Below are 27,004 nucleotides of genomic sequence, written 5' to 3'. Positions count from 1 at the left end.
AAATAATATTTTCATATAACAAGCAGATTGATAAATACCCTTTAGAGGGAATAGCTGTAAGAAATCTGTTGTTTCATGTCCCAGCTCATGAACATCACTATATTCAAATTCACTGACCTTAGAAGTGAACGAGTGGAAGGTTGAAAACAACCTTCATGAGTTTAGCTGAATTTTCGTTTAAGCATGGTGCATGGTAGTGAAAGACTTGGAGAAACTACCTATTCAACATTTGATTAAAAATATTTGGCCAGAAACACTATTTGTTTCGAATTCACTTCAAACTCAAATACCACTATTCACACATGACTACCATAAAATCCCGTAAGGACGCCCACCCAAAATGAAGAGATAAGTGGTGAAAAACGTGGGGTGGGTTATCCTTGGGGATGCCACAGCAAACCTTTATCAAAAATTAATGATAAGCACCGGGGCACCCGCTACAAACCACGTGACGCGGGAACTGATACCGCAGATCGCGGACACGGCAAATTCGTGTTTCACGATGCGATAAACACGCGAGAACTCGCTACAAACTCGATGCTGTGTCACAGGAAAGGGTACCGCAAGTGGCCGACGCAGCAGATTCGCGTTTCACGGTGCGAAGGACTCGCGGAATCCCGCATCTCACGGGAACGGATACCGCAGATCGCGGACGCCGCAGATTCAAGTTTCATGGCGCAACAAAGACGCGGGGACCCGCTACAATCTTGCTTGTCACGAAAACCGATACCGCGCGCGGAGATCGCGGACAAAAACACGGGAATACGCTACTAACTCGTATGTCAGACACAAATACCGCAGATTGCGGACGCAACATAATCACATTTCACGATGCAATATACACGTGGGAACAACTAGCGTGTTACGCGAGCCGATATCACGCGGAGATCGCAGACAGAAACGCGGGAACCCGCTATGAACTCGCTTCTCGGACACAACGGTACCCGCCGATCTCGCCGTTGATCCTCGATTCCCGTCGGACATCGCTTGACGTCAAACGGGAATCGGGGGGTGGGCGATGTGTCGGAATTTTTATGGTAGAGATATTTAGCCAGAAAAACGGGATGGGCGATCTCTCGGGAGAGGGCGCCCTTACGGGATTTTACGGTACTTAAACTACTCAAAGAAATTGTTTTCAAATCAAGTAATATTAAAGTGGCTTCTTCTTATACATTACCTTCATTCTGGCCTTATGTGCAGTTTAGACCAGGGCATGCTAAAATGTTGTGGTGTGGTCTATGCTTCACAGTAACAGACTTATCGGACATATGTTTCAGGAATGCATCAGTTATTATGAGCAGCATGGTACACACGTCTCTGAAGAAGGAACGACAGGTGAAACCACTGCTAACTCAATCCACACTCTTCTTCACTTGACGTGAGGCTGACAGAGCAATTGGGGGAGGGTCCACAGAGTACAATTCTATAGCTGATGAGCTTGCAGATCCACCTTTATGCACCACTTGTCAAACGGAAGCCAGTGTTTTCTTTATAGTGTGCAACAAAATCATCATGAGTAAAAGCCCTGCAAAAATTTATTTTTTAAATTTGATTAGGCAATTAGTAATTTCAGACGCTTTCTCAAGTAAAGTTTCAAGTTCTATGACCAATTTTTCAGATGATGACCTCTGGAGTTCACTCAACTAATGTTGGTTCCTGTTCCTGTGGTGACTTGCATTCTTTGGCCACTGTTGGTTCTTCAACCACCGTGGGTACCTCAGCCACTGTGGATTCTGCCGACACTGTGAATCCTTCAGCCACTGTCGATTCTTCAGCTACCACCGACTGTTCAGCCATTGTCGATTGTTCAGACACTGTCAGTTTTTCAAGCATTGTGGGTTCTTTAGGAATGTTTACAATCTCTTTGGTAGCTGCAACCTCCAGCTCTCCTGGCACCTTCTGCTCTTGTCCTCTAGACTCTTCTACCATCTTGGTTCCCTCTGCACTGCTCTTGCTCAAATCATCTGCCTCGTCCGCGTCCACACTGGCTGGGACGGAGAAGTCTTCCTCGAAGTCGGACACAAGGTGCTTCATGGGCTCTATGATCATGTCGCAGTTCAGGTGACCCATATTTTCCTGGAAAGTAATATTATCCCAACTGACTTCAATACGTCACGGGCAGAGACCATCTGTAACTGCTCTACAAAGAAAGCGTGATGTACGCAAGTTAAGATCACCTCCCCAAGACTATAGCTTTGGATTCAATGTTTGCACTGTTAATAAAATCTTCATGTCTCTTCCTAGCCTCTGAGATACATTCATAGTTTGTTGCAGCTATACACCACTAAGCATTCAAAGTACAACGTCCAACAATCTCTGGCTACTTCAAAGACGACAGAAAGGGAGATGGTAAAGAGAGGTGAAGTGGTCTCGCAATCTAAGATGAAAAGAACACAACTAATGTAAGCATCTTCAGCGAAAATGAACATTTTCAAAAGTATAAGTGTTTGTACCAAACTAGTAATTCACCCTTGCTGCTCCAAACTCTAGGTGCTTTGTCCAACTTGCAGGCTCTTTTCTCAGCTATGCTGCGGAGGTAGGAAAAGTTCTTCCAAATTACATGGCATGCACAGCTGTTAAAAAGGGGGTGCAAAACCAGGACAACTATTAGTTAAGGGGACTGTTCACATTGCAAAGCAACTTGGGCTATGAGCGATGCCCTAAAGATTTCTTAGAGAAGAGATTGGCCACGGTTCGAACCCTCCTCCTTGCGCTCTGGGTTATGAAATGGAGCCTCGATGCCACAGAGGCAGTCACAGGAGGTTTTGGGGGAGTAAACCGTGAAGGTGACATTACTTGTCCCAAGCAATAAGTTCTGCAAAAAATGCGTCGAGGCTCACCATCTTGGCCACTTGGGCCATGGTGACTCCCAGCATCTTGGCAATTTCAGCCCTGGGGAAGAGCACGCCGAGACAGCGGTCCAAGAAAGGCACCAGGTCGTGGGCAAAGGCGGCGCAGAAGCGCGAGAACGTCTCCACTTCTTTCTCTGTCAGGCCAGACTCTTCAGCCCTGCGTCACAGCACGAAACAAACATTTATTTCAACTCTCAACGTGCGAGAAAGAAAAGCAAGATGCCGAGTCGTGGCTCCGTCTTGACAGTGCCCCGCAGACTGCATCGTCCCTGACAATTCTGAAGTTAATAAAAATTTAATACGACAAGCAAAGCTTGTTTAGATAACGAGAAGGCTGCTACTGCTGCGGCAAGAAGCTGCAAATTGCGTGCTGCCCCTCCTTCTGCCCAAGATGAACAAAGAAACGAAAGAGAAGTGAGAGTGTCTCTTTTGTCTACTTGTCCTTGTATCTTTTTTGCGCTGTTTTCTCCTGTTACCAATCTGCACCGACTAGCAGTAAAAGACTCATAGCAACAAACACCACTTTCCTGCCCCCTTCAGAGTATTAACTTTGTGAGTGCCACACCCAAGTCTATTCAAGTGTGTTCCTGTGTGGTCTCAGTTTTGGTCTGCTTCCTGGTCTTCCAAACTGGGCTGTAACTTTTTTTATGTGTAGTGGCATGTATGAGGTAGCGATGAAATCAATGTATTATTTTCTGTGACGTCACTTTTTGATGGCACATATTTTTTTTCTTTTTGTTTAGGCGACTTCTGTTTTGGTGTGCTGCTTCGTTGTTACCAAATGGCGAATCTATGTCGTTCGACCTCGCATTCCGAATAAGCAATAGCCGAGCGAGGCTGCTCAAAACAGCGACCTCAGGGTGCAAGGTCAAACTGCGTAGCACCACATCTCGAAAAGTATAATGTGAGAAATATGTGACAGATATTGCAGACGTAAAACTAGCTTTTTGCCCATAAAATAGTGCATCTTTTATCAATAAATATTCTTTACTGAGCATGCTACAGTGTTACTAAGACCAAAATTTGTGTTTAGCATGTGGGGAAAAAAAAGAAAAAGGCACTCAAAGGCAGTGGCAGTTCTAAGCAGAGGGGGAAGGGGGGAGGGCGTGCGAAAGGAATGTTTGCCCCCGCCCCCTCCCTCAATTTACTCGTTTTCTTTTTCTTTTTTTGTTTAAGGAAAAATTTGGAAACACTATAAGTTTTGTTTGCTGAACCAGTGAACATTGGCAGCGATCAGAATTCTGTCCCCACACTAACACTCATCGCACACCATCCCTATCGTTAGAGGCTCGAAAGCCCTTAGCGATCATTGTATACAGACCTATTTTCAATCAACTCAATGTGTGTATATGTATCACGAAATGTGTGTGTGTGTATGTATCACAAACAAGAAAATACACACACACATGCGCGTGCATACGTTTGGGAATTTGGGAAGAGGCTTCTTGAGCTTGACGAAGAATAAAAAGACTTTCGACGATACACCTACACGCTGTCTGAATTATTTCAAAGTTCTGGAATTCTCCTCTCAGGTAGCACGTCAGCGTCGCGTTAGGATTGTTCCAAGTTTCCGTAAGCCAGAGGGCTGTATTGCTGGAATGAGGGACACCTTGCCATCTACCACAAAAGTAGGCTTTTCCTCTCTGAAGAATGCAGGAGATTCCTTCTTTTTTGATCACTTAATGAGACAGCATCAAGTGGCACCATGGTTTAGGATGACTCTACCATATATCTTATTGTCGGCCGGCTTGTGCGTGAAGTTCAGACAGAGGAAATTTATAATTTGATAGACAAGCATGTTGAAATAGTTTATGGAATGCTATTTGCTTTAAAACGTCCGAGGGAAAGGTCAGGCATCTACATACCGAAAGTGAGCGGGGTATTGACAGGTGAAATTTAATGCCGTTGTGATGGCTATCTTTCTGAGTTACGACGAGAAGTATGCGACCTTGGAGTTTCAAGTGGAAAGCTCAGCGGACTTTCAGAGATGCAAATTAGTCATCAAGGGCCTTGTGGACACACACAAGAAATCGGTATGCGACCGTTCGAGTTCACAGGCACATCATGGCACTTGCCCAGAAGATTAAATGGAGACGTTTTCATTAATTGCCTCCAGACACACGGAAGAAGTTCCTGGAAGGCATTGAACGGATTGTCTCGAATTTTGCGGGAACGGTAATCTGCGGGGACAAGCCCGACCTGGAGGGAAGGATGGAGGTGGGGGATGAAGGGGGAAACAAAGTTAATGCCGACGCAGAGCTGACATTGACTGTTGGTGCTACTGGCTGCCTGATTATCAGATTTCGAGTTTGGTGGCTCATTTCCCCTTCCCTTCCCGCCCTCCCTCTTCCTCTCCTCTCTCTTCTCTCCTCTCCCCTCCTCTCCCATCCCCTCCCCCCCAAAAAAAGCATCTGCAACTATAGGTTAATTTGTGCGGTTCGAGCAGGTCGAAATGACTCTTCTTTGAATCAATGGCATCGGGGTCACTGGAAACAAGGCTGTGAGAAAGTTTGGATCTATTTGTGTGTGTGTGCGTGTGGTGGTAAAAGGCTGTTGAGGCAGAGCCTGTACATTTTCGGAACTGCAACTCTGCAATTATTGGCCACCAATCCTGCCGCACGAATTCCCCACGTAGGGACAAGAGGGAAAGGCAACGACGCACGAATAGAGAGACTGGCAGGTCAGTCACCGCATTGCAGCCATCGAGGACCCCACCAGATTTCGCAAAGTGATTCAATGATATTGTAATACCGTATATACGCGTGTAATGGCCGCAGGTATTTTTTTATGATTTTGGGCGAGAACTAGGGGTGCGGCCCCATTACACGGAGAAAAATAAAAAAGATTTTTGGAAATCATTTTTTTTTTTTCGCCAGAAGTTTCCCTACTTGCCTTCCTTAAATGGAAGTACTCACATGCCTTGGTAGAACAAGAGAACATTTATGGGTATTGCATAGACAGGCGTGCAAAGTCCTTTTCGCTCGTCCAAAGTAGATCACTCATCTTCGAAACTTCTCTCGGCGTCCGGCGTCTTGGCGTCGTCTACACCGAACTTTTGTCTGGCTGCTTTTCTGCTGTTGTCTTGAGCAAAGGCAATAACTTTGAGTTTAAAGCCAGCCGTGTAACTCGTATACTTCCCCATCCAGAAGCCTGAAGCGGGTTACAGCGGGAAACGGGGGGATGCTCGCAAACACAAAGAGATGCACTGCGTCTGGTTCGACATTGTTCGTGATAAAGCGAGAGGCGCAAACATACAGGATAGAGTGCCTCAATGTTGTTGGCTGCCACAGCCGGGTGGGCGCCATCTGCCTGCAGTACTTGAAAAAAGAAATGGCCGCACCTATGATTCTAAAATCGTAGGTGGTACACGGGTGATTTTTAAATATATTTTTTCGGCTTTTTTTGTTTAAAGTTAGGGCAGCGGCTATTACACGAGCGCGGCCATTACATGCGTATATACGGTATGTCACCCACTCCCCTCTCTAATGCCTCACGGCCCTGAGGGTATAGTAAATAAATAAATAGCCGCACTACGATAACAAAAACTCTTACGTCTGAACTGCTCATGTGGAAGGCAAAATGGCTGCGACCAACTAGTGACATTCCGGTTCAGCGTAAAGCCACTGAGTCCCTTGATGCTCGCGATGGAGATGTGTATCCGAATGTGCGAACGTTACTGCAGATTCTGGCCTCACTGCCAGTCAGCGTTGCCTCAGCGGTGTGCACGCTTTTAACCTTCCGTCGCTCGATGACGTGGTTGCGGTCCAAGATGACCGAGGAGCGTCTGACTGGACTAACTCTTGTGAACATTCATCGGGATATCCATGTTGACACATCCAGTGTGACAGACCAATTTCCTGAGGGATAGGGGGACCGACTTCCTTTTCTAAATGACAACTTCAGAAAAGCCACGCTCTACAATCCGCGAGAAGTAGAAGCTATAATAGCTTATCACTTTCAGAATATAGGTGATACACCCTCTGCTTTAGATTTTCACTTTTTTTTTTTTTTTTTTTTTAACTGGTAAAGATCGAAACAGATGGCCTTTTGACATTAGAAATGCCGCATTTGCACTATCATTTAAATCGTCATTTTGCTCACTGTTCAGATAAATTTTACGTTCCTTGTGATCAATCATCGATGTCTCAGAATCTTGTCTTTGTGTTTGGCTGCACGTACTCTGCTACACTTTCACTTTATTGATTTTGTTTTGTTTCGAGTGTATATCTTGTAAGAATTTTCGGTGTCTCCACGTACACCATGTGCTTTTGGGCCATTCATTTACTACTCTGATTTGCTTTTCATGAAGTGTAAATAGGGTCATTTGAACATGGTCTTTTCAACTGTTGATATTTTGTTTGTCAGACGTTTCCTTTTGCATTATTTTAATTCGCTTGCTGATATGGTGTTTTCTCATTGCGTGTACAGTTTCCAAAGTGTGAATAAGGCTTTTTAAATGCACTTGGCTACTTTAATTAGTGTTCATTTGCTTAGTGTGTATAGTTAAAGAAACTTTTATTGCGCTTTTTGTTACTTGTATAAAAACCTGTCTTGTGACACCTTGCAATGGAAGGTAGTAGCATTTGTAAATAAAAAAATATGTGTGCACTGTCATACAATTGCTTACGGCGGAAGTACTTAGCACGAAGCTATATCGCGAACCAAGGTTTAGATTGTTCATTATCGAAATGCAAACAAAACAACTAATAAAAAAGTCCGAGGACACCTAAGCTATTCTTATGAGTTGTGAGTGCGAAAGCATGAATGTCGTCCTTCTGCTCCCTTAGTTTGTCTGCAGCGTAGTGGCCTGGACGGCCACGTTTCGCAACTGCTGAGGTAGCAGCTGATGGGCAAGCGCGCACTCTCGTGAAGTGGCTGTGCCACGCTGAGCTCGGCTGTGCAGGCTCACCTGAGTTTGCCCCAGCGGGCAGTGCGATTTGGCCCGCGCTGCCGCACCTCTTACCGGCGACTGGGCCGCTCCGTGCGCTGCTCTGCCATGAAGAAGGCTTCTCTAGTGGCTTTTTTTTAACTACGCCACGCGAGAGCCAATGGAAGCCTCGTTCCTTAATGACGTGCACCAGCCAATGGGAGCCTATCCACTAGAGTCCTGCTACAGACAACAGGCATCGTTCCAATGGGACAAAGGAAGGCGCCGTTTGGCGCGGTTTCAAAGCTGATGACGTCGGTTCACTCGACAGTTAATGCTTTCGCATTAAAATGAATTCAACAAATAACGAAATGCTTTAAGAAACAAACTCGTACCCCCTAAAAGCAAAGTCTGGGACCGCCCCAGCTCAAATGGTGAATGGAGGAGCGTCGGTACACGCCCCCACATGAGAACTCGGCAACCTTGGCTGGACTCACAGCTGGAAGCGGCAGATGACGCCCACGATCGTCCGGAGGGAGGTCTCCACGGAGGAGCTGAGCTGCCGGGCGATGGCCAGGCACGAGCAGAGGCGCACCTCGTTGAAGGCGCTCAGCACTCCGTTGCAGTACTGGGACAGGGGCTCAAATTCCAGCAGGGACAGCGGAGGCTCTACGCCCTCCTACAAGAGAAAAACAAAATTTACACAGGCTTGATCATGCTACAAAGGCCAGGAAGCACGCAATGTGCCCCACACAAACCACGCACTCTTATTATTTTTTCTATCTTTTTCTTTTCTAATCCACCCCCTCAACCTCCTATGGTGCCAATCTTCCCCTCCCCTCACCTTCCTACGGTGCTTTCCCTCTAAATTTAACAGGGAAGTGGGATTGGTAGAGGTCTCGTAATGTCAAGTCACGACGTCAATATCCCCCTCGTTCCTGACGCTCATTTCAGATGCTCATTCGTGACAATTTTTTCATAGAAATGACTCGCATAACACATTTTGTGTTAAAGAGACGAGCGAGCCTTTGGTCCCATCTCCTCGCAGACACACTGCAGTACTCCAACTCGCCCCTCGTCGGAAGTCTCTCGGAAAAATATCAGTAGCCACACTTTTAGTGGCTTCATTTCGAAGTCTCGTTGGGAAGCTGCACTCTCCCACTAATGTAGCCCTAGTGCACCCAAATAAATTGGTGCTCGACAGCAACCAATTAAGATGCCAGGTCTCAAAAGGCATACTGACTAAAACCTTTAGTACATTGGCACTCTTGCTATAACCATACATTATGCAACAGTATCACAATCTACAATTGTCTGTGATTTACTACACATGATGTAAAAACATGACGAGTGATCAGGGTTCTCCCCACGTGGGCGGCAGTGGTATTGCTGCCCACCAGTCTGGCCGACTGTCCAACCCTACTATATCCAATCACCCTCTATATTTTGCCCCCGCTGAACAAAACGATGCTGATTTTGAGAATGCACGACACCCCAGATTGTTGTATTTGGCAGACTCGTGTGGCACAATGTGATACAACAGCATAATCCCAACAAACAAAATCACTGGCAGACAAAGTGCAGAGAACAACAAAATTTGCATCATTTGCCGCTGCTCCACCCCTCAGCACCCTGGAAATTGTCACACGTCTGGAATTCAAGAATTTCTGGAGGGAACCCGTGAGCGATGGAACAAACCTCGGTGGTGATTGTTGACATGAGCATGGCAGCTGGTCCCAGGGATGGAAGGGTCACCAGCGTGAAGGACTCCATCATCTTCTCAAACCTGGAGCAAGCAAAACAATTTTGCTTCCCTTCATGAAAGGAGCAGTGTTGTACAGAGTGTGTTCGATGTTAATTTGAACAAACTTTTTTTTAAGGAAGGGGGTGACATTTAGACGAGTGGTGTCTTCACCGTGTATTTATGAGGCCCAGTGGACATTAGAAGAGGGGATAATCAAATCTGTTCATAAACTTTTTAATTATTGGTTTTAGGGGTCATGTTTGAATTAGAGTATTGATGTCATATATTTTTATTAAGGAGTTTTAGTCCTCTAGTATAACAGATAAAATTTTAAGAGTTTGTTACGCAAAAATTAGAGGTGGCGAAAGAAAAAGGTGCAAACTAAAACGAGTGTTGCCATCTATGATCAGCGCCGCAAACTACTCGGATGAGCCTAGCTCGTCCGTGGTATTGAGGGCTACCGGAAAAACCACTGGACGAGTCGAGCTCGTCCACAAAATTTTTAACCAGAAAGCGGCCGACGAGCTCAGCTCGTTTGTGCCTTGGACGAGCTCAGCTCGTCCAAGGCACTTAAAGGGTTCCGAAATTTTCTGAAAGGGGACGGTCTTTAGGATATTACTCCATCAATTTTCATGTTTTTTACTTGATTTAAAGCATAGAAGTTGATATATTAATATCTAAACAAATAATTACTTTTCTACAAATTCTTTAAATTGGTCCGGCCTCCAACAGTTATCGCTGTCAATACTGCAATTGCGACATGACCCCTAAAACCAATAATTAAGATGTTAATTAACAATTTTAGTTAATTAGTCCACTTGCCATAATGATTATCCCCTTATCTAATGCCTGCCGAGCCTGATAAATACATGGTTAAGACAGCGCACATCTATCATTCCCTTTTAAAAAAAAGTATGTTCTAATTAAAATTGAGTTTAGGGATATTCACATTATTGCACATCAGAAAAGTTTTCAGCTCTTCATAGCTTGGACTATGATCACATACTCTCAAAGTTTTAATTCTTGCAACCTCTAATTTGCTCCTCAAGCATCACTGTCACATAGAAATTCAGCACCCACTGAAAAATGTCGATCGATGATCAAATCATGTATTGCTGGCTGATGCAATCAGGCAATGATTGCAGTAAGTGCCATATGACCAGAATTTGGGCACCCATTAAAAATTCCATTCCTATGCAAACTATGCTTCTATTAAAATTCACTTTTGCAATAAACATTACCCTACAGGCAAGCAAAACATAGGAATTAAACATCTTTGATTTTTTAGGTGGAGCATTGATCTCAAAAAGCACCAGGGCACCTGTTTCGTGCACCAAACCTCCAGTGGTGCCACTTCAACTAACTACTTGTTCACGATGGTGTTGCACACAACGCCAAAGCACCATTGAAGGCAGCAAGCTATTGCCCACTCTAGAGCGACACCCAAGAGGCAAGGCGCTGCGGCTGGGTGCAGAAAATATGCTCCGACACCAATGGCAACAATGCCCCACCTGACGGTGGCCTCCTGCACCATGTGGGCGGAGCGCCGTCCAATGGCCACCTGAAAGCGGTGTGCCAGCAGCGGCCGGAAGTCGGCCCCGACCCGGCTGAAAGAGAGTCCGAAGTACATGCACTGGGACAGCACAGAGTCCATCCGGCCACCCAGGTCCCTGGCCAGGTCCGTCTCCAGGATGCGCATGAACTGGGACACCTGAGGTACAGGAACACGGACAGATGCACTTTGACGGGCCTGCTCGGGGCCCTCCCGACACCAAGGTCGCCAGGCGAGCCCGATACTCTAGCTCATTATAGAGGCGTCGATGATAAAAGATGGTCTCTCGGTCTCCTCTAAGCAGGAACAGTGTTGGGAAGTGCTTTAAGTGCATTGTACTTAGTACTACATTAAAGAGTTTTAGACAACTTTTACTATATTTGAAGTACATTCTTTGAGTATGTTCTTATACTTTACTTAAAGTATTTTTTTTCAGGTACTTTCTGAGCAAAGTACAACTCCCGACTTCAAAGTACATTTCTAAAATTTCGTAAAACCTTTTTCCCATAGCAGCGGGGTATAAAGCGGCTCCTTATAGACACAGTGGTAGACAAAGGGCACGAAAAAGTGCTTTTTGGGCAAGCTGATAAATCATGTTTTCGGCTTTCTACGGCTTTCCACTCTGGTGAAAACCAAGAGTGGAAAGGCTGGAAAGGTTGCCGCCATCTATGAGCGAGGCCGGCAAGCTGATTGTCTGGTTGCCACCGTCGCTCATAGATGGCGGTAGCTCTCCAAAGTTTTGTGTACACATTTCTTTGCGGGGGACACAATCCTCGGGAAACTAGCCCTTAACAGCTCCGCTGTAAAAAATGGAGTATCGTAATCATGTAAAAACATTCTATCGTCTTTCGAGGCGTCATCCAGTTATTTCTCCAAGTGAAGTAACGGAAGCTATAAGACTGACAAAAATAAGTGCTTTATAAGTTGATTAGCTTAAATAGTTCATTAGCAAGAGTAAAATGACTACTGTTTGACCTTTTGACTTTATCCAATATTCACCACCATTTCCAAAAATAACTGATGCACTTCCAATTGCTCCTGAAAAAAGCATACCAGTTAAAAAAAAAAAAAACTGTATAGGGGATGAAAGGGCATCATGAAAGATTGTGTTAAAAATTACTTGTACTTTACTTTGAAAGTACATTGTATTTCTAGTACTTTACTTCAAGTACATTGTGCCCGGTGTACTTACTACTTTACTTTAAGTACACAACCTCTCATTTACTTTATAATACTTCTTAAATGTACTTTACCCGACCCTGAACAGGACATGAAGGCAGACACTGCTACAACAGGCTATGGCTTTGACTATGATGCAATCTGTCTCACCAATACAGGTGATACACAAGTGGCAAACTTGTACTGCCTGGATACGTGGGGATACCCAATAATGTAGAAATTTATAAAAACAGCATCCAGCAAAAAGAGAATCTTTCTCCTTAAGCAGCTACTGGAGTCTGAAAACTGGCTCCTTTTCTGGTTCAACTACACCGGTCAATTTATTTCCCCGATTCAAATCAATGTGTATATAAATTAACTAATTTGGCTAAATACACACATTGTATTAACCCCCTTTAATAGTTTTCTTTTCAATTTTTTATTTTAATTTTTGTTTTATTACACGTGCGGCTTGGGTTGCACGCGTCTCCACAATCGGTTGCCATCCTTAAAAACTTGTACAATAAAAACACGTGCTGCCACCTCTGAGCAGTGCCACAGACTATAAGCTCTGAACGAGCCTAGGTCGTCCAAAACAGCCAAGGGGCAAGGTTGGGTGCGCGGACAAGGTACACTCATCCTCAATGGTTTGGGGACGGCTCTAAGTGAATGAGCTGGCTCGTCCAAAATAGTTAAGGGGTTAAGGTACCTGATATGCAGTCTGTTAGCTTATAAAGATATCAATGAAGTATATTATGCTATCTAACTGCCTGATGTGACAAAGTCAACTATACTGGCATCAAAAATAGTACTGGCCATCCACCGAAACAACCGTAATCAAAAATAGGGAATTTTTGCTTTTTGTATTGTGGCTGATGACGCCACCTCCACAGTGAGTGGCTATGTGCATGCACACACTACTAGAGCACTGACCCTAGACGTGATCCAGCTGTAGAAGACACTGGGGCCAGGATCCTGGCTGTCCTTGGTTGAAAGTCCCAGCAAGGGGTCGTCGTCCGAGAAGATGGCACGGTACTGGGTTACAATGTCGAAGAGGTGAACGCGGCATGCCTCCACCACGCGGCTCAAGTGGGTGTAGGCTGCAACCAGAAAGAGAGGTGCGTCGTGCCCTAAATGCAATAGACTACACAAGCGAAGTGTTGTTTCCATGCTAATTCTGCTAGGCTATCATTTGATAAGGGCCATTAAAAGCTCGCCTAATAACTCCACCACTGTTTTCCTCCCTACCTGTCACGAAGTCAACATTACATTTTGCCTTCAAACACATCTAATGCACAATTTATACCAAAAACATCAAATGACAGGGATCGCTCGTTTGCATCGCTTGCATCAAGCAATGAGTCAGCTCTCTTTTTGGAAAACTACAGATAACTCTAGCTCCCTGTTGTTCAAGACTGCAGTGGATGTTTCCATCTGTAATGGCTCTGGCTATATAGACAAAATAAAAAAATTAATGTTTCCAGAACATTCAGTTTCTATCTTCATATTTTAAGTTTCGCCCAATGTTTGCAACAATGTATTTTCTTTATGTTATTCCACTTTGCCTGAAAAAGAAAGAATGATACAAACCATCTTTGTTGGGGATGTTGCTTAGGACACCCTGAAACCATGCTCCCCGAGCCTAGAAAAGAAGAAACAGAAAACCTATAAACCCTGTTAATTCTATCTGTCCATCCGTCATCGTAATGAACTAGGTAATTCATTGGCCTGTGATTTCATGCATGTTATCACACACTGATATTTTTTTATTAAACATTCTCTAACTTTATGTTGCAACATTATTATTAATATGCTAAACTAAATGCAAGGAGGAACCACAAAACATTATTTTGTAATTATCATGCAAGAAAAGTATCTTTTATGGCATTACTGCTCATCTATAAATCACTATAAAATTATTATTTCAATCTTACGGCCCGAAAAGCTACCTAGGGCACGCTGTTACTCTTGCTACTTGTAGCATGATTGTTGGAAATTCTCGCAACTTGTACAACATGCAAATGTGTAAACACTACTCTGCTCTGCAATACCAGATTGTGGGAAGTTATTTGAGCCAAAACAGAGAACAACTCTTTTGATAATGTTAAAGACTGTAGTGCACTAAGGACACTGAACAAATAAGAAGGTAGCTTTATTGAGTGCAAAAAGGCTTCGGTCAAGCTCCGGGCTGCCTTGGATTACTCGCCTGGAGAAACTTGACTCGGAGCTCTGACTCTGAGAAGCAGTCCATCCTACGAAGGTAGCCAATCACCTTGAGGCACGCGGGAAGCTGGATGGTCGAGCGCAGCTGGTGCAAGAGCTGATTCAACATCAGCTGCTGGGACTCACGGACTTCCCCAGCAATGCTCTGCATCCAAAACACCACGCAACATAAAATTTTTAAAAAGAATCTAGATCATTCTTGATATGAAATCTTCATAGGCTGCTTACTACACACACCAGCTTTCTGTTTTTAGAGATGTAGTAGCTACAAAAATGAACTCCCAAAATTTTTTTTTTTTTCCAAATATTATTTAGAGACAATAATTTTCTCTAAATGATGTTTGCAAGACAAGATATGAGGAGGGCTAGCTACTTGGATATGAGTAAAAATCTCTTAGAAACAGCCACTGTATTTCTCTTGCTGAGAGTTACGTTGTCCAACGATTGTGCCTTGCCTGCAGAATTTTTTCTTTTACTGCCGCCAACAACGAGTAATAGGAAATTAATTATTTAGCTCCCATAGCTCCCAGCATCAGCAAATTGAGCAAATGGGTCATAGCCCCTAAGGTCTGTGAGATTCAACAACCTTCGGCTTGCAACACACCTGAGAATCAGGCAAACTTATGCAGCTTGCATCAGCAGCCATTAAAGCAAAATGCAGTCTTCAGCATTAAGGACTTTCTAGGTCATACCTGATACACAGAGGGACAATGCCCAGGAGGTGTCCAGGAACCAAAAAGGCTGCCTGCGTCGGCCGTTCCCCCAAGCGGGGTTCCCAGAACAAAAGAGCTGCTTGAGAGCCACTCACCGTGATGAGGGGAATGGAGGCGTGCTTCTTCTCGAGTCGGCGCACGTATGCGGCCAGCTCGAGGGCTTCGTCGTAGTAGCCGTTGCGCACGCACGTCTCCATCAGCTGCGCCAGTTCCAGCACTTCCAGCAGCTGCGGGTGCTTCGACAACATCTGAGACATCTGCCGCCATCTGCAATCAGCATGGTATTGTACAGGGTGTCACAAAACAAAATTTACAGGGTTTTTTTCACCGCAAAAATAAACTAAGCATCGCCGAAGACTTATTCTCCGCCCAGAGGTAGCGCTAGAGGTCACAACCAGATGCAAAGCTTCAACCCAATCCGATAACTTAATCAAAAGTTATAAGTGATTTTCTGAAAATTTCAATGGGAAAATGGAGCCCATTTTCGCCTGTTTTCGGTTTCTGGTGCCATAGAGCCCCATGTATTCGAAAACTCTGTTGGCCGCCATTTTCCCATTAAAATTTTCAGAAAATCAGTTATAACTTTTGAATGAGGTATCGGATCGGGCTGAAAGTTTGGCATCTGGTTGTGACCTCTAGCGCTACCTTTGGGCAGAGAATGAGCATTCGGCGATGCCTAGTCTATTTTTGCGATAAAAAAGACCCTGTAAATTTTTTTTTGTGACACCCTGTACATGCCGCAACTGCTAACACATTTCCATTTCCATTTGGTAATACATTAAACTAAACATAGAGTCCATGCTATTGTCAATGTTTCACAGTGGCACCTCAATGCTTTCTTTCTCGTCTTTTCCCTACATCAGTGCACAGCTCTTATGGTTCATCACAACTGTGACAGTGGGCCATAGTTTTCACACTCTTTGGAACGAAACATATACAGATCGATCAAGCATGAAGGGAGTACTGGTGAAATACCACCAAACACTGATTGTACTCAAACACTTTTGAGAGAACAAAATACTATGAAAGAAATATAAAGCGAAATGATGGGTATGGCTCAAACTATTTTCTAGATGTGATGTAATGCTATACTTTACAACATCTGGTGAAAAGTAAGCTTAACTTACTGGTAAAGCAGCAAAAAATATGCAAATGGTGTACTTGGTGATACCTCGACAGCTTCAACGTTTGAGAAATAATGGGCGCTCAGGTCTGGAGTTCAAAAGAATGTAAGGTCCCCAAAAGTTGAATTAGGCCACATTCACACAGTTACCTTTTCCCCCATCCTGGCGGAAATGCCGGGAGGCGTTCTCACCAAGGCAGAGGATTTTCGGACTGGTTTGCACTTCAAATGGCACCACCGGAGCCTAAGTGCATCGCAGGACAACGTTCTATATCACCGGCGCTGACGGGGGTGCCAGAGTCCCACCACAACGTGGGAAAACCAATCCCAAAATAGAAAACTTTCACTCAATCTGGCGGATTCCCAAAGGTTGGGTGACCAGAGGCACGGCCGTGGGAGGGGGGACTGACCGTACTGTGCCCCAACGACGAAGCCAACAAAGCTCCTTTCGGGAAGGAGCGGGACGACACAGGCATTGTTTCCTATTTATGGCTCTTCAATAACGGGCATACAGTCATTTTGGATTTTCCACTGAGCTGCCGCTCGAAATGCTGAGACCACATCAGTTTCTGTACGATAGATATGTGAATGCAATTTTAACCCTTTCCTGACCACAGGAAAAGTAGCAATTTTCAAAAGATCCGTGCAAATGCTTGTATTTTCCTAACTTGCATATGGAGCAAGCTGATACATCAAAATGTTGTTCTTTTCAAAGACCAATTAATTGTTCTTTTCGAAGACACATATTTTGGTATATGAAAAAAAAATATTAAAAATGTAATTTCTTGAAAATGCAATGTACATGCGGAGGACGTATAAACACCGAAACTTCTACCGCTATGTCAAATCAAACGACAAATAAGAAAAATACTGAATATTTAAGATGTGCCCCACACCCATGGCTATTGGTTCTGAAAGTTAGTGTACCCTTATCAACATTGTCTATTTTTGGTTCGTCGGAGAGTTCCCCAACACGTGTGCTTTGCAACAAAGTAATGCTTATATTGGTGAAGCATAAATAGTACACTTCACATCCCCAGCAGGATGCTTTCATTCTGTTCTATCTTCGCTTTTTCATAGCCTTGACTGTAGTTCCCTCATATTTAGAATTTTTGTGCGCCTTGCTAGGAACATAAATTGTGCGCGCCGGCTCAGGACAGCCTTGGAAATTATAGGGATGCTTAATTTGTTAAGCGACGCCTATAACATAACTTAAAGTGTCCCCAGAGCTCTCGAGGTCTAAAAAATATGCCACAATACAGTTGAATTCTGTAAATAATGCCACCTTTGTTACGATGACTGATGCAAGCAGTTAGCCATGTTAGACAAGTGCAACAGCCGTTCCCAGGATTATTTTTGACAGCCTACCACCTTGTGATAAAGCTTAAACATACCTTGAAACCAAAACTAGCATTCTCTGGCTATCCACGAGATTGTGGAATATAATTCTCCACATGAAATTTCATTTCTTGATGATGCTGGGAAACCATAGATCACCGGTGATCGATGGCCTATGGGCTGGTCGATCATCAGGGAAGGAATGTGGCATAACGAGTGATTGATATGAAACGTGTTCGCAGTGGGTCTTGTTATTTTTGTTTCAAAAGTAGAGACCAATAAAATGTTTTCCAACATGCAAGATCGTTATCGCCGACCCAAACGCAAGCTCCAAGAAACAAAGAAGTTGTGGCGGCGCCCATCGACGCCGATCGTCTGCTACATTTGGAGATCGTCGCCGCCACAAAGTAGTCCAAAAGAGGATGATTTCAAGAATGGTGGTAGAGATCTAGGGAAATGCGAAATTGCACGCAAAATTAATGGTTTATATTGGTTATACAATCTAACGAGGTACAAAAGTTACACGCAGATTTTCAAAGGAAGGTGCAGAAAATTTCCCAGGCTAGGTGGTGCAAGCTACCGCCCAATATACAGGGCACAAACACCAGCATCCGTCCATTCATCCATGTAGCCACCACTGGCAGCTCCATCACCGCTAGTTCGAACACTCTACCGTCCCGATTTCGGCACGGTACTGACGGCGCTGGCGCTGGGATGGGGCGAGAAGCCGGCTGTGTGAATGAGGCCTCAATCCTTTTCATTCTCGAGGACCACGAAATCAAGGAACATGGCTCAAAACACCCGCAAAACTTTTGCCAGAAGGATGTTCTTGGAAAGATTAAGGTTGAAATAAAAATACGGCGGTTAGGTGGCACGATTGGTCTTTCACCTGTCCACCCATGCACTACTCACCGTGCCGTAATGAGCTGGGACTCTTGGCTGAACAGCTGGCACTTCTTTGCAAACTCTGGCAGCTTCTCCTGCATCGAGTCCAGTTTGCTTTCCACCATACCGAACTGAAAAGGAAATGTTAAGTTGCACATCATCTAATGTCATAATAGCTTCGACTTAATAGTTGGTAGTTTCTAGTTTGAACTGATTTTCTATTTTCATCCCTGCTTAACAAAAAGCTAAAGAAGTTCTTGAAAAAAAAAAAGAGCTAGAGGTGAATATTAGAGTGTTTCTATCCCGTAAATCTGAATATCACGTTGGTTTCCCCAAAGGTGAATCTAAATAAAGAAAACACAAAAAAACCTCCGACCAGTTGTTACATCATAAAAGGATCTTTCGGCCGCCAAGCATGTGTCGCCCGTGTGGGCAGCGCATGCAATTGCAAGCTTGCCAGGTCTATTCCCCCACACTAACACCAGTCGCAATGTCTTTTTCTGACCTCTTTGAAAATAGCAAGAGTGTGCGTGCATAGCTTTGATAGGCGCTGAAGATGCCCGAAAGCAGAGATTTTGAAAACTCCTACGACGTAACGCTCCGGGAAGGGGGGGCTTCAACGGTACTTTGAAATTTATTTTCTGCAGCCTTTGTGCACCAAATTGAAAAATAATCTCGATATTCAAGATCCTGGAGGCCAAGTGAAGACAATTTAAGTGTTTTTACTCTAATACAAAATTGCTTCAGCTTCCCTTTAAAGTTTATATCTTGCTGCTCATTTGCATAATTGGCAAAAAATTATGCCGACATCACACTGTTTTAAATCAAACTTTCCATTAATGTAGGAGTTTCTTTGCACTGCTAGAGAGGGGAGCTCACCTCTTTGAAGATGTCCCTTGAACATTGTGCTGTCTGAATGAATGTCTTGTAGTTCTCGAAGGCAAGCTCTCGGGTCTGCTCGAGGACAAGTGCCTTTTCCTCAGCAAGTCTTTCGGGTTCTTGGGCTAGTTGTGTTCAAAATAGGGTTATGAGTACAAGCAGCAGCTGGGTCCATATCACGAGCGAATGACATTTTAGCGAACAGCGACATTTGAGCGAATGGACGTTTTAGCGAATAACGGGGGCGCGCGTTAACCCATCCGCCGCGCTGCGCTTTACGCCGCTTCGCGGCGACAGTCTGCGGCAGCTCATTACAAAAATGTGAACTCATTTGGCCCACCCGAAAACGCCGCTTGGCGGCGTCCGACTATTCGCTAAAGTGTCATTCGGTGAAACGTGGGCGTTCGCTAAAACGTCATTCGATCAAGTGAGTGCCTCCCGCAGCAGCTATAGTGGTAAAACTCTCTTCTGCCAGAAAACAACATTCATGCAGCCCCATGGATACAATAGAGCAACTTAAAAATGACGGTTAACATAATGAGCTTCCCCGCAGTATGCATCTTGCAGAAGCCACAGTCTAGCCTGTATGTCAACAATGCGGATTTAATGGTTTAAGACTAAGCAAGCAAAAAGTACACAATTATATGAGACAACATCAATCGCCTCCTTTCGGCTGGACCAGAAATCTAAAAATAAAACACAAATAAAAAAATTAAAAAAATAAACACGCGTTTAGAACATTTTTGTTTGGTTATCCACCACCATGCTAGCACACAGATCTCGTAAATGAATCATGTCTACTTACACAGTCTCGGCACTTGGTAGGAACTTAGCTCTTGTAGGTACGCAGCAATATCTGCATCTTCGCGCCAAACATCCACTGCAAGGAAAAACCATGCGAGCTATTTCTTTATCAATGCGTTAGCATTCGTACCCACATGACAGGGAAAAGCTGACGGCGTCCGTCTGTGGACAAAACAGTTGAAGAAAGAAGCGCGCAGCGTAGACGGGAGAGTAGTGAAGGAAAAAGGCGAGAGGGAGGCGACGTCACGGGGTGGAAGCCAATCCGCGCGCGGCGCGGCGAGGCGAGAGGGAGGCGAAGTCACAGGGCGGAAGCCAATCAGCAGTAGTAATGTGGTTTGTTGGGCAAGTTGGTAATGATTGAACCCATGATTGAACATGAGTAAAATTGCGCGCGCGGATGCTGGGGCGAGTCTGAACTTGTAGGTGTGCGGAGCGCGTATGGCTGGGTTAGTGCTACAAAATGGAGTGTGAACCAAGTACTAGCGCTGGTCCAAGTAGGCGGCAAAAGAAGAAGGATTGTGAAAGAAGGAGACGGGCTGCCGAAACCGGTGCACAGCGAAAGCAGCGTCAGGCAGCGGATGCCGCTGGCGTTTCGCAAGGGTCATCATAACGCATTCCCTAAGAATCCACCGATGAATCTTCCTTTAACTTTTTTGCTTTACAACGCGTGCCGGCGTTGAAATAAATAAATAGTTTTCTCGAACACTGCCGGCGCAAGGGGCAGGCGAGCAAGTTGCTGCGTCAAATGTATGCCGTGTATGCCAAAACGCCTGCGGGTCAAGCGGCTAGAACCCCCATTCGACGTCATAAATTATTGATACGTGGTCACTTATTAAAATCGATTTCAAGTGACCTACCCTCTGTTATATCAACGGAAATGTCGCAGCCCTTTTCAGAGCACATTACCTTTCTCCGGAGGTCCAAGCACCGTGAACAAGTCATCGTGAGGATAGCTACTTTCGTTTTCCCCGTCCATGAAAGCCGCCATTACCGATTTTGGATTCAGATCAAACCAGTTTACCAGAATCCACAAAAATACATTTTGTTTCAAAACCGGATGTGAAGCATAGCTACACTTTTTAAAGAAAATATAAGAAAGACTGTTTAGAATTAATTTTATTGTAAAAAAAATTAAGGTTTTTATTAATGCTTGGGGCGATTTAGCATAATGCATGGTAATTTATAAGTGGCGCTGCCTGTACCTTTTCCGGTTTCGTCTGCCTCTGTCCTTTTTGTACACGTTGGAGGTTCGCGTTTAATTCCATGTGTTAAATATTGTGTCTTCTTTTCCATGTCCCTTGGTTTTTAATGCGTGCTCCCGAACTATCGTCCTCAAGATGCGTTCCGTGCTACTGCTTACAGTGCTCGTCTGCGCCGTGCAGAGTGCGTTCGGTGTGGAGTTAACTTTTGAACTGCCTGACAATGCTAAGCAGTGCTTTCACGAAGACATCACAGAAGGCACGCAAACAACTTTAGAGTTTCAGGTGAGTGAAACGAAATTTAGAGGGACGTGGAGGCAAAAAGACAGTCGTAGAGGCGTCGGAGTACGACATTGAAGGTTGGGTTCGTGTGGAGCCGGCTGGCGAACGGTTCGAAGCTGCGTTGGTCGAACGGCCGGCGACGTTCAAAGTACCCAGCTGTAGTCACTCTCCGCCCTTTAAAGAGGTTCCTGACAAATACCACGACCCATAGATGTTTTAAAAATAAGAGGGCACCTCAGATTTACAGCCTTTTCCAACCGATTGACTCGATCCAGTAATTCGGTGTCTTGGAACAGACTGTTGCCGTTCGAACTGCTAGAGAACACGTAGATCACGGCGACTACTAACGTATTGCCGCTTAAAAGTACGTGTTTTTATTTTTTTTTAATGCAGTGAGTGTTTCGTGTAGTTCAGCTACAGTCGTAGTCGAAAGAAAATGGAAGAACCGATGATGCAGCCATGTGACACGCCGACACCATGTAGTGGTGAATATAGTAACTACATAAAACAGTCATAATCACGTCCACCTCTGTCACCGACTGTTCCAAAAACTCTGGATGTGATCACATAGGTGTGATCATATTGCCTGATCACATGGATCATTGACAGTAATATTTAAGAGTAGCCGTCAAGCACTCAACTGAGTTATAAAAATGACATAAAATAGCAGGCCTCCTTACTGTGGTACTGGAAGCATTCCGAGTTGAATAAAGATTTTGAAGCCGAGCTGCTAGCTTCCTACGATTTCTGCCTCCCCCACATAGTTAAAAAGCCAGGTAGAATGTCGTCGGCACCAATGTTACTAGATCAGAGTCATTTGACAAGCTTCCTAAAATGCCTGGCACCATTTCATTGCGCTCGCTACACTGTCGGCTCGCCCAATGAACAGAAGGTGCGGAATCAATGGAATGTTGGATGCAGATTACCTGCGGTGGAAAAGAATTCTATCGGGTTTTTCATAGTAAAAGTGAAGTTTGCACAAAAGTCAGCGGAATAAAAGTGTCGTTCGAGAACGGCTGTTCTTTGTTGCCCATGGAGGCATTGAGGCCGGTGAGACTAAGAACGCTATCCGCCCACACCTGTTTGCGTGCAGGCAACACAGAAGAACCAATTTTGAACGCCACTCTTTCGTGGAACTTGTCAACTGATAGATCTAAGAATGTTGGTCGGCACCGCTTCATGGGTCTTTGTTGTCCACGTCACATTTTTAATGCGTTAGCATTAGTACCTACATAACAGCGAAGAGCTGACGCCGTCCGTCTGCAAACAAAACAGTGGAAAGGGAAGCGACCCTCGTAAAGAGGAGGAGAGTAGTGAAGGGAAAGGGCGAGAGGGAGGTGACTTCACGGGGCGGAAGGCAATGCGCGCACGGGCGATCGGTGAACAGTGAAAGCAGCATCAGGCAGCAAATGCCGCTGTTAAGCCTGCAAAGCGGACGAACAAGACAGAGGAGCGGAAGCAGCGCCTAGCTCGGCTGGCCGAAATGCGGTGCAAAAAGCGGCAACTCGACGTGGGTCTGCGTGTGACAAAGGCTGGGGCAAAGTGGGCTCGGCGAGCCCGCTTTGCCGGAAAGAATTAAAGGGGAAATCCACTGATGGATCCTTAGGGAATGCGTTAGGATGACTCTTGGGAACTGCCACACACATTCCCTTTTGGGAAACGCTAGCACTGACTCCGTAAGAAAGCCAAAAAGAGGCAACAAGAAATAGAGAAAGCAAAAGAGAAAGCCAAAACAGAAAAGTGAAGGGGTCAGCATTAGCATTTCTCAAAGGGGGATGTCTGTGACGTTTCCCAAGGGTCATGCAAACACATTCCCTGAGGATTCACCGATGGATCTTCAGGAGATTGCCTTTGATTATTGTGAGCAGTCATTGACATTAAGCCTATCCTTGTGCCTCGGTATTGCTCGTTTATGCCATGTCATTTCATAATCTAAGCTACGAATACAGACACTGCACAGCTTTCAAGTTTCACTTTGCAAGAGAGTTGCGTAATAAAAAGAATAGCAGCTTCCATTAGTTTCGGTTTTTGTCTTATGTTTTCGGGTGACTTTGCGTTCCCATGGCAAGTAGAACCATCTGTGGGCTCATCCTAAAAACTTGAATTACCATAATCTTTTAGTAGAACAGCGAGATCGGTTTTGTGCTTATAAACTCCTGTGTGTCCTATTGGCTACAACGTCAAGACTATAGGGGTCGCCTTGTTTTCCTAGATGTTTTCCATCTTGCTCAGTGTCCGTGTTGATAAATGTGAACATTGGCTATATTGAATTAAAACAAAAATTAGAACATGATTTAGTTGTGGGCATGAGCATGTAACTCAGAGCAGTGCTTTATATGCAAGGCCCACCTGCCAACTCAGTTTTGCACCCCTCATCGGCCTTTTGCTGTGACCAAACACAAACACATAATTGATTCGGGTTGTCCCCAACTGCTGAAGTATACCCCTAGAGCTTTCGAATCAATGGATGTTTCATCCCCTCCCCAATAGTAATTGCATGCATTTTTTTAAACAGAAACCTGTTGGACATCTTCAACATTTTTTGTAGGATACAATTGAATGCACTGCCTCACTTGATAAGGTCACTTAACAGCATTGTGATGTCATTGAATGCGAGGATGCATTGCCAAATGAAAGGAAAGCATTGTTGTAGCGATGGCATACAAACCGTAGAAAGGAAGTTTTGCATCTACCCTCACGAGCAACATTAGAGCTCTCTTAAAGTTAAAACAAAACAAGAATGGTTGACGAGTCTTAGTTAGACTCGTCAACCATTTAATGCTGGTGCCATTTTCTGTAGGCAGTGGGAAAATAGCAGCCCTTATAATATATAGCTGCCATTAGATGTAACAGCATGATTCTGAAGACAATTTCTGAGAAATGAGGCAAAGCTGGTTTTAAGATGGGATGGAGATTATGCCACTAAAACCCTGCAAATAAGCACCAATCTTGACACTTCACACAGATTATCTGAAGGTGTGAGCTTACTTCTTGTCTCTAAGAAACTAAAACAAACTGAACTAGTTTGTAGCGATTATACTCCTTCTAATAACAAAGTTTTTCACAGAGATTCTAAGTGAATCTTGAAGCCGGCGAGCAGTTAGGAGCTCTCACCAGGCAACCACACAGACAGAACCCTGAAAACTTGGGGGACTGTTGCCAACACAGCCAACAATTTTCTCTGAAATTGGGTTGTTCTTGCTGTGCTATTTCTTGTTCTTACTTCATCGAAGCAGTTGTCTTGCTCATGCATGCACATGTGGTGATGGTGCTCATATGGTCATGTACATCATCACACATTCATGTGGTCACGAACATCACATGTTCATGTGGTCATCTAGTGTGCATTTTCATGCAGGTGGTGACTGGAGGCCACTACGACGTAGACATGACCCTCGAGGGTCCCGGCAACGTGCAGCTGTACAAGGGGGTCAAGAAACAGTTTGACACCATCAAGTTGAAGGCGGCCAAGACAGGCGTTTACACGGCCTGCTTCAGCAACGAGTTCTCCACCTTCAGCCACAAGCTAGTCTACATGAACTTCCAGGTGGGAGAGGAGAAGCCCCTGCCTGGCATCAACGAGCACTACACCGCCATGACCAAGGTGCGTTGCCGTCTCATTGCCACTTGGGCTTTCTTTATCTCTTGTGTGTGAGATGCAGTGTAACGTGCTATGACTGTGGTAATTCCTACAGATTGTCGGTGGAAAAAAAAAAAAAAAATTTCAAGGTGATTTTTGTTTTTATGAAAAAACCTGAAAGATCTTTTGACTGCATGTCATGTCTTATTAATATGGTCCATGCTAATACAGATACCCCACTATACGGACAACATTTTCAGAGACAAACTGGATAAACTCTTGCACATTTGTCTCCTTACTAGAGACAGCTCACATTTTGGACAATTTTTTAGGGGAACAGAGGTGCGTATATAAACGAGATATGACTATAGATTCAGCACGGATGTTATTGATTTTCAGTGACCCCTAAGTTATTGGAATGGTTTTGTGGTGTTACAATTATTGTAGCAAAAAATAATACTGCAGGCATAGTCAAACCTTAGTAAACACTAACATTGAAAGGTCGTTCCTCGAAGCCAGCAGCAACGTTGTCAGAACGTGAATGAAGTGTTGCAGACAGACGAAAAACATCTGTACCCATTTTCTCGCACAGATGGAATCCTCGTCAGACGCGGCACACAGCAACCTCAACACCATCGTGGACTACCAGACGCACCACCGGTTGCGGGAAGCCCAAGGACGCAAGCGGGCCGAAGACCTCAACTCGAGGGTGCTCTACTGGTCGGTGGGAGAGACTGTGGCCATCCTGGTCATCTTCGTCGGCCAGGTGTTCATCCTCAAGGGCTTCTTCACGGACAGAAAAACCATCACCACCACGTGAAGTGCACACCCTCTAGAGGCTCGTGTCGCCTTAGTTGCAGACGGGCGCGGAACATGGGGGGGCCTCCTACGGTCATGCAATCTCGAGAGCTAGCCTACTTTTGTCTTCTGTGGTGTGGCATTGACGCACCATAGAAGGCGGTTAGCCAGCTCTGGAGGTTGAGGCATCCGAAAAAGGCACACCTTGTTCCCCTATTGTAAGTGACTGCAAGTAGGTGCATACTGGCTCATCTGTTTTCGAGTAAAATGTTGGTTGTTGCCTAGTTGCTGAAACTGTGTTTTTTTTTTTGTTTTCTTTTAAAGGAGCAGCACCTACTTTTTTCTCATTTCTTTGTCCAGGCAAGTGTAGGGGCATGACTGCTGACTCCCGTTTGGAAAGGTGTTACTGTCCATGCTTCGTAGGAAAGCACCATACTGAGAAAAAGAAGTTCTTCCAATCACTTGCCACAGAGATTGGTGCTCACTCAAGACTGCCCTTCTAACAGAAAGAGGCAATAATATCTCATTGGCATTTGAGGGCTTTAGTGGTTCTGCCACGGCAGTCATTCTTTTGCATCTGTCCTCGTGAGGATTTTAATGTAATTGTGGAGCACAGCATTTTATTGTGACCTGTCTCTTCATGCGTCGATGCAGGTGAGCACTACTGGCCCGTGTTTGGATGTCTGGCACTTGATTGTCGTTATTGGTCGTACGTGAAATAAAATTACTCGGCAGTGTTGCAAAGCCAAGTTTGTTCCTTCTTAGCTAAAATATTTGTCATCAGTAGACTTAATTTGAGGCTTGAGACACATTTCTCTTTCAGGTTGCGGGCATCTTCTAGCTCCGATTCCCACAGACCCTGTCTCCGGATGAATATGACGCTTCAATACTGCGCTCTTGGCAAAAGGGTTTATTCACTCACTCATTGCCTTGGGGGGGTTTCGGGATCGGGGGACGGTCATCAGCGAGGCCGGGAGAGAGTCCGCTGCCCGAGCAGCATCTCCGAG

The 27,004-nt window shown here is 44.8% G+C and overlaps 2 protein-coding genes across 2 annotated transcripts; one reads left to right on the top strand and one right to left on the bottom strand.

Annotated features, from left to right (window-relative positions):
• Positions 1-1,345: 1,345 nt before the first annotated feature.
• Positions 1,346-21,148, bottom strand: LOC8031867 (conserved oligomeric Golgi complex subunit 8). Its single transcript, XM_029983820.4, has 13 exons — positions 21,045-21,148; positions 20,140-20,214; positions 19,335-19,459; positions 18,483-18,586; positions 15,205-15,376; positions 14,380-14,541; positions 13,764-13,815; positions 13,107-13,273; positions 10,975-11,174; positions 9,418-9,505; positions 8,217-8,398; positions 2,841-3,009; positions 1,346-2,076 (listed from the first exon to the last, which is right to left on the bottom strand). Exons 1-13 carry the CDS (start codon positions 21,124-21,126, stop codon positions 1,636-1,638), a joined length of 2,019 nt encoding a protein of 672 aa, XP_029839680.4. The 5' UTR covers positions 21,127-21,148; the 3' UTR covers positions 1,346-1,635.
• Positions 21,149-21,325: 177 nt separating this feature from the next.
• On the top strand, positions 21,326-26,741 carry LOC8031866 (transmembrane emp24 domain-containing protein 7). Its single transcript, XM_002407507.5, has 3 exons — positions 21,326-21,622; positions 24,978-25,223; positions 25,792-26,741. The coding sequence occupies exons 1-3, from the start codon at positions 21,476-21,478 to the stop codon at positions 26,017-26,019; spliced, it is 621 nt and encodes a 206-aa protein (XP_002407551.1). The 5' UTR covers positions 21,326-21,475; the 3' UTR covers positions 26,020-26,741.
• The last annotated feature ends 263 nt before the right edge of the window (positions 26,742-27,004 follow it).

This window comes from Ixodes scapularis, unplaced genomic scaffold, assembly GCF_016920785.2.
Source record: "Ixodes scapularis isolate PalLabHiFi unplaced genomic scaffold, ASM1692078v2 PGA_scaffold0__279_contigs__length_252992795, whole genome shotgun sequence".
Lineage (NCBI taxonomy): Eukaryota > Metazoa > Arthropoda > Arachnida > Ixodida > Ixodidae > Ixodes > Ixodes scapularis.
The sequence above is the reverse complement of the archived record's forward strand: the minus strand, read 5'-3'. Positions and strand labels throughout refer to the sequence as shown.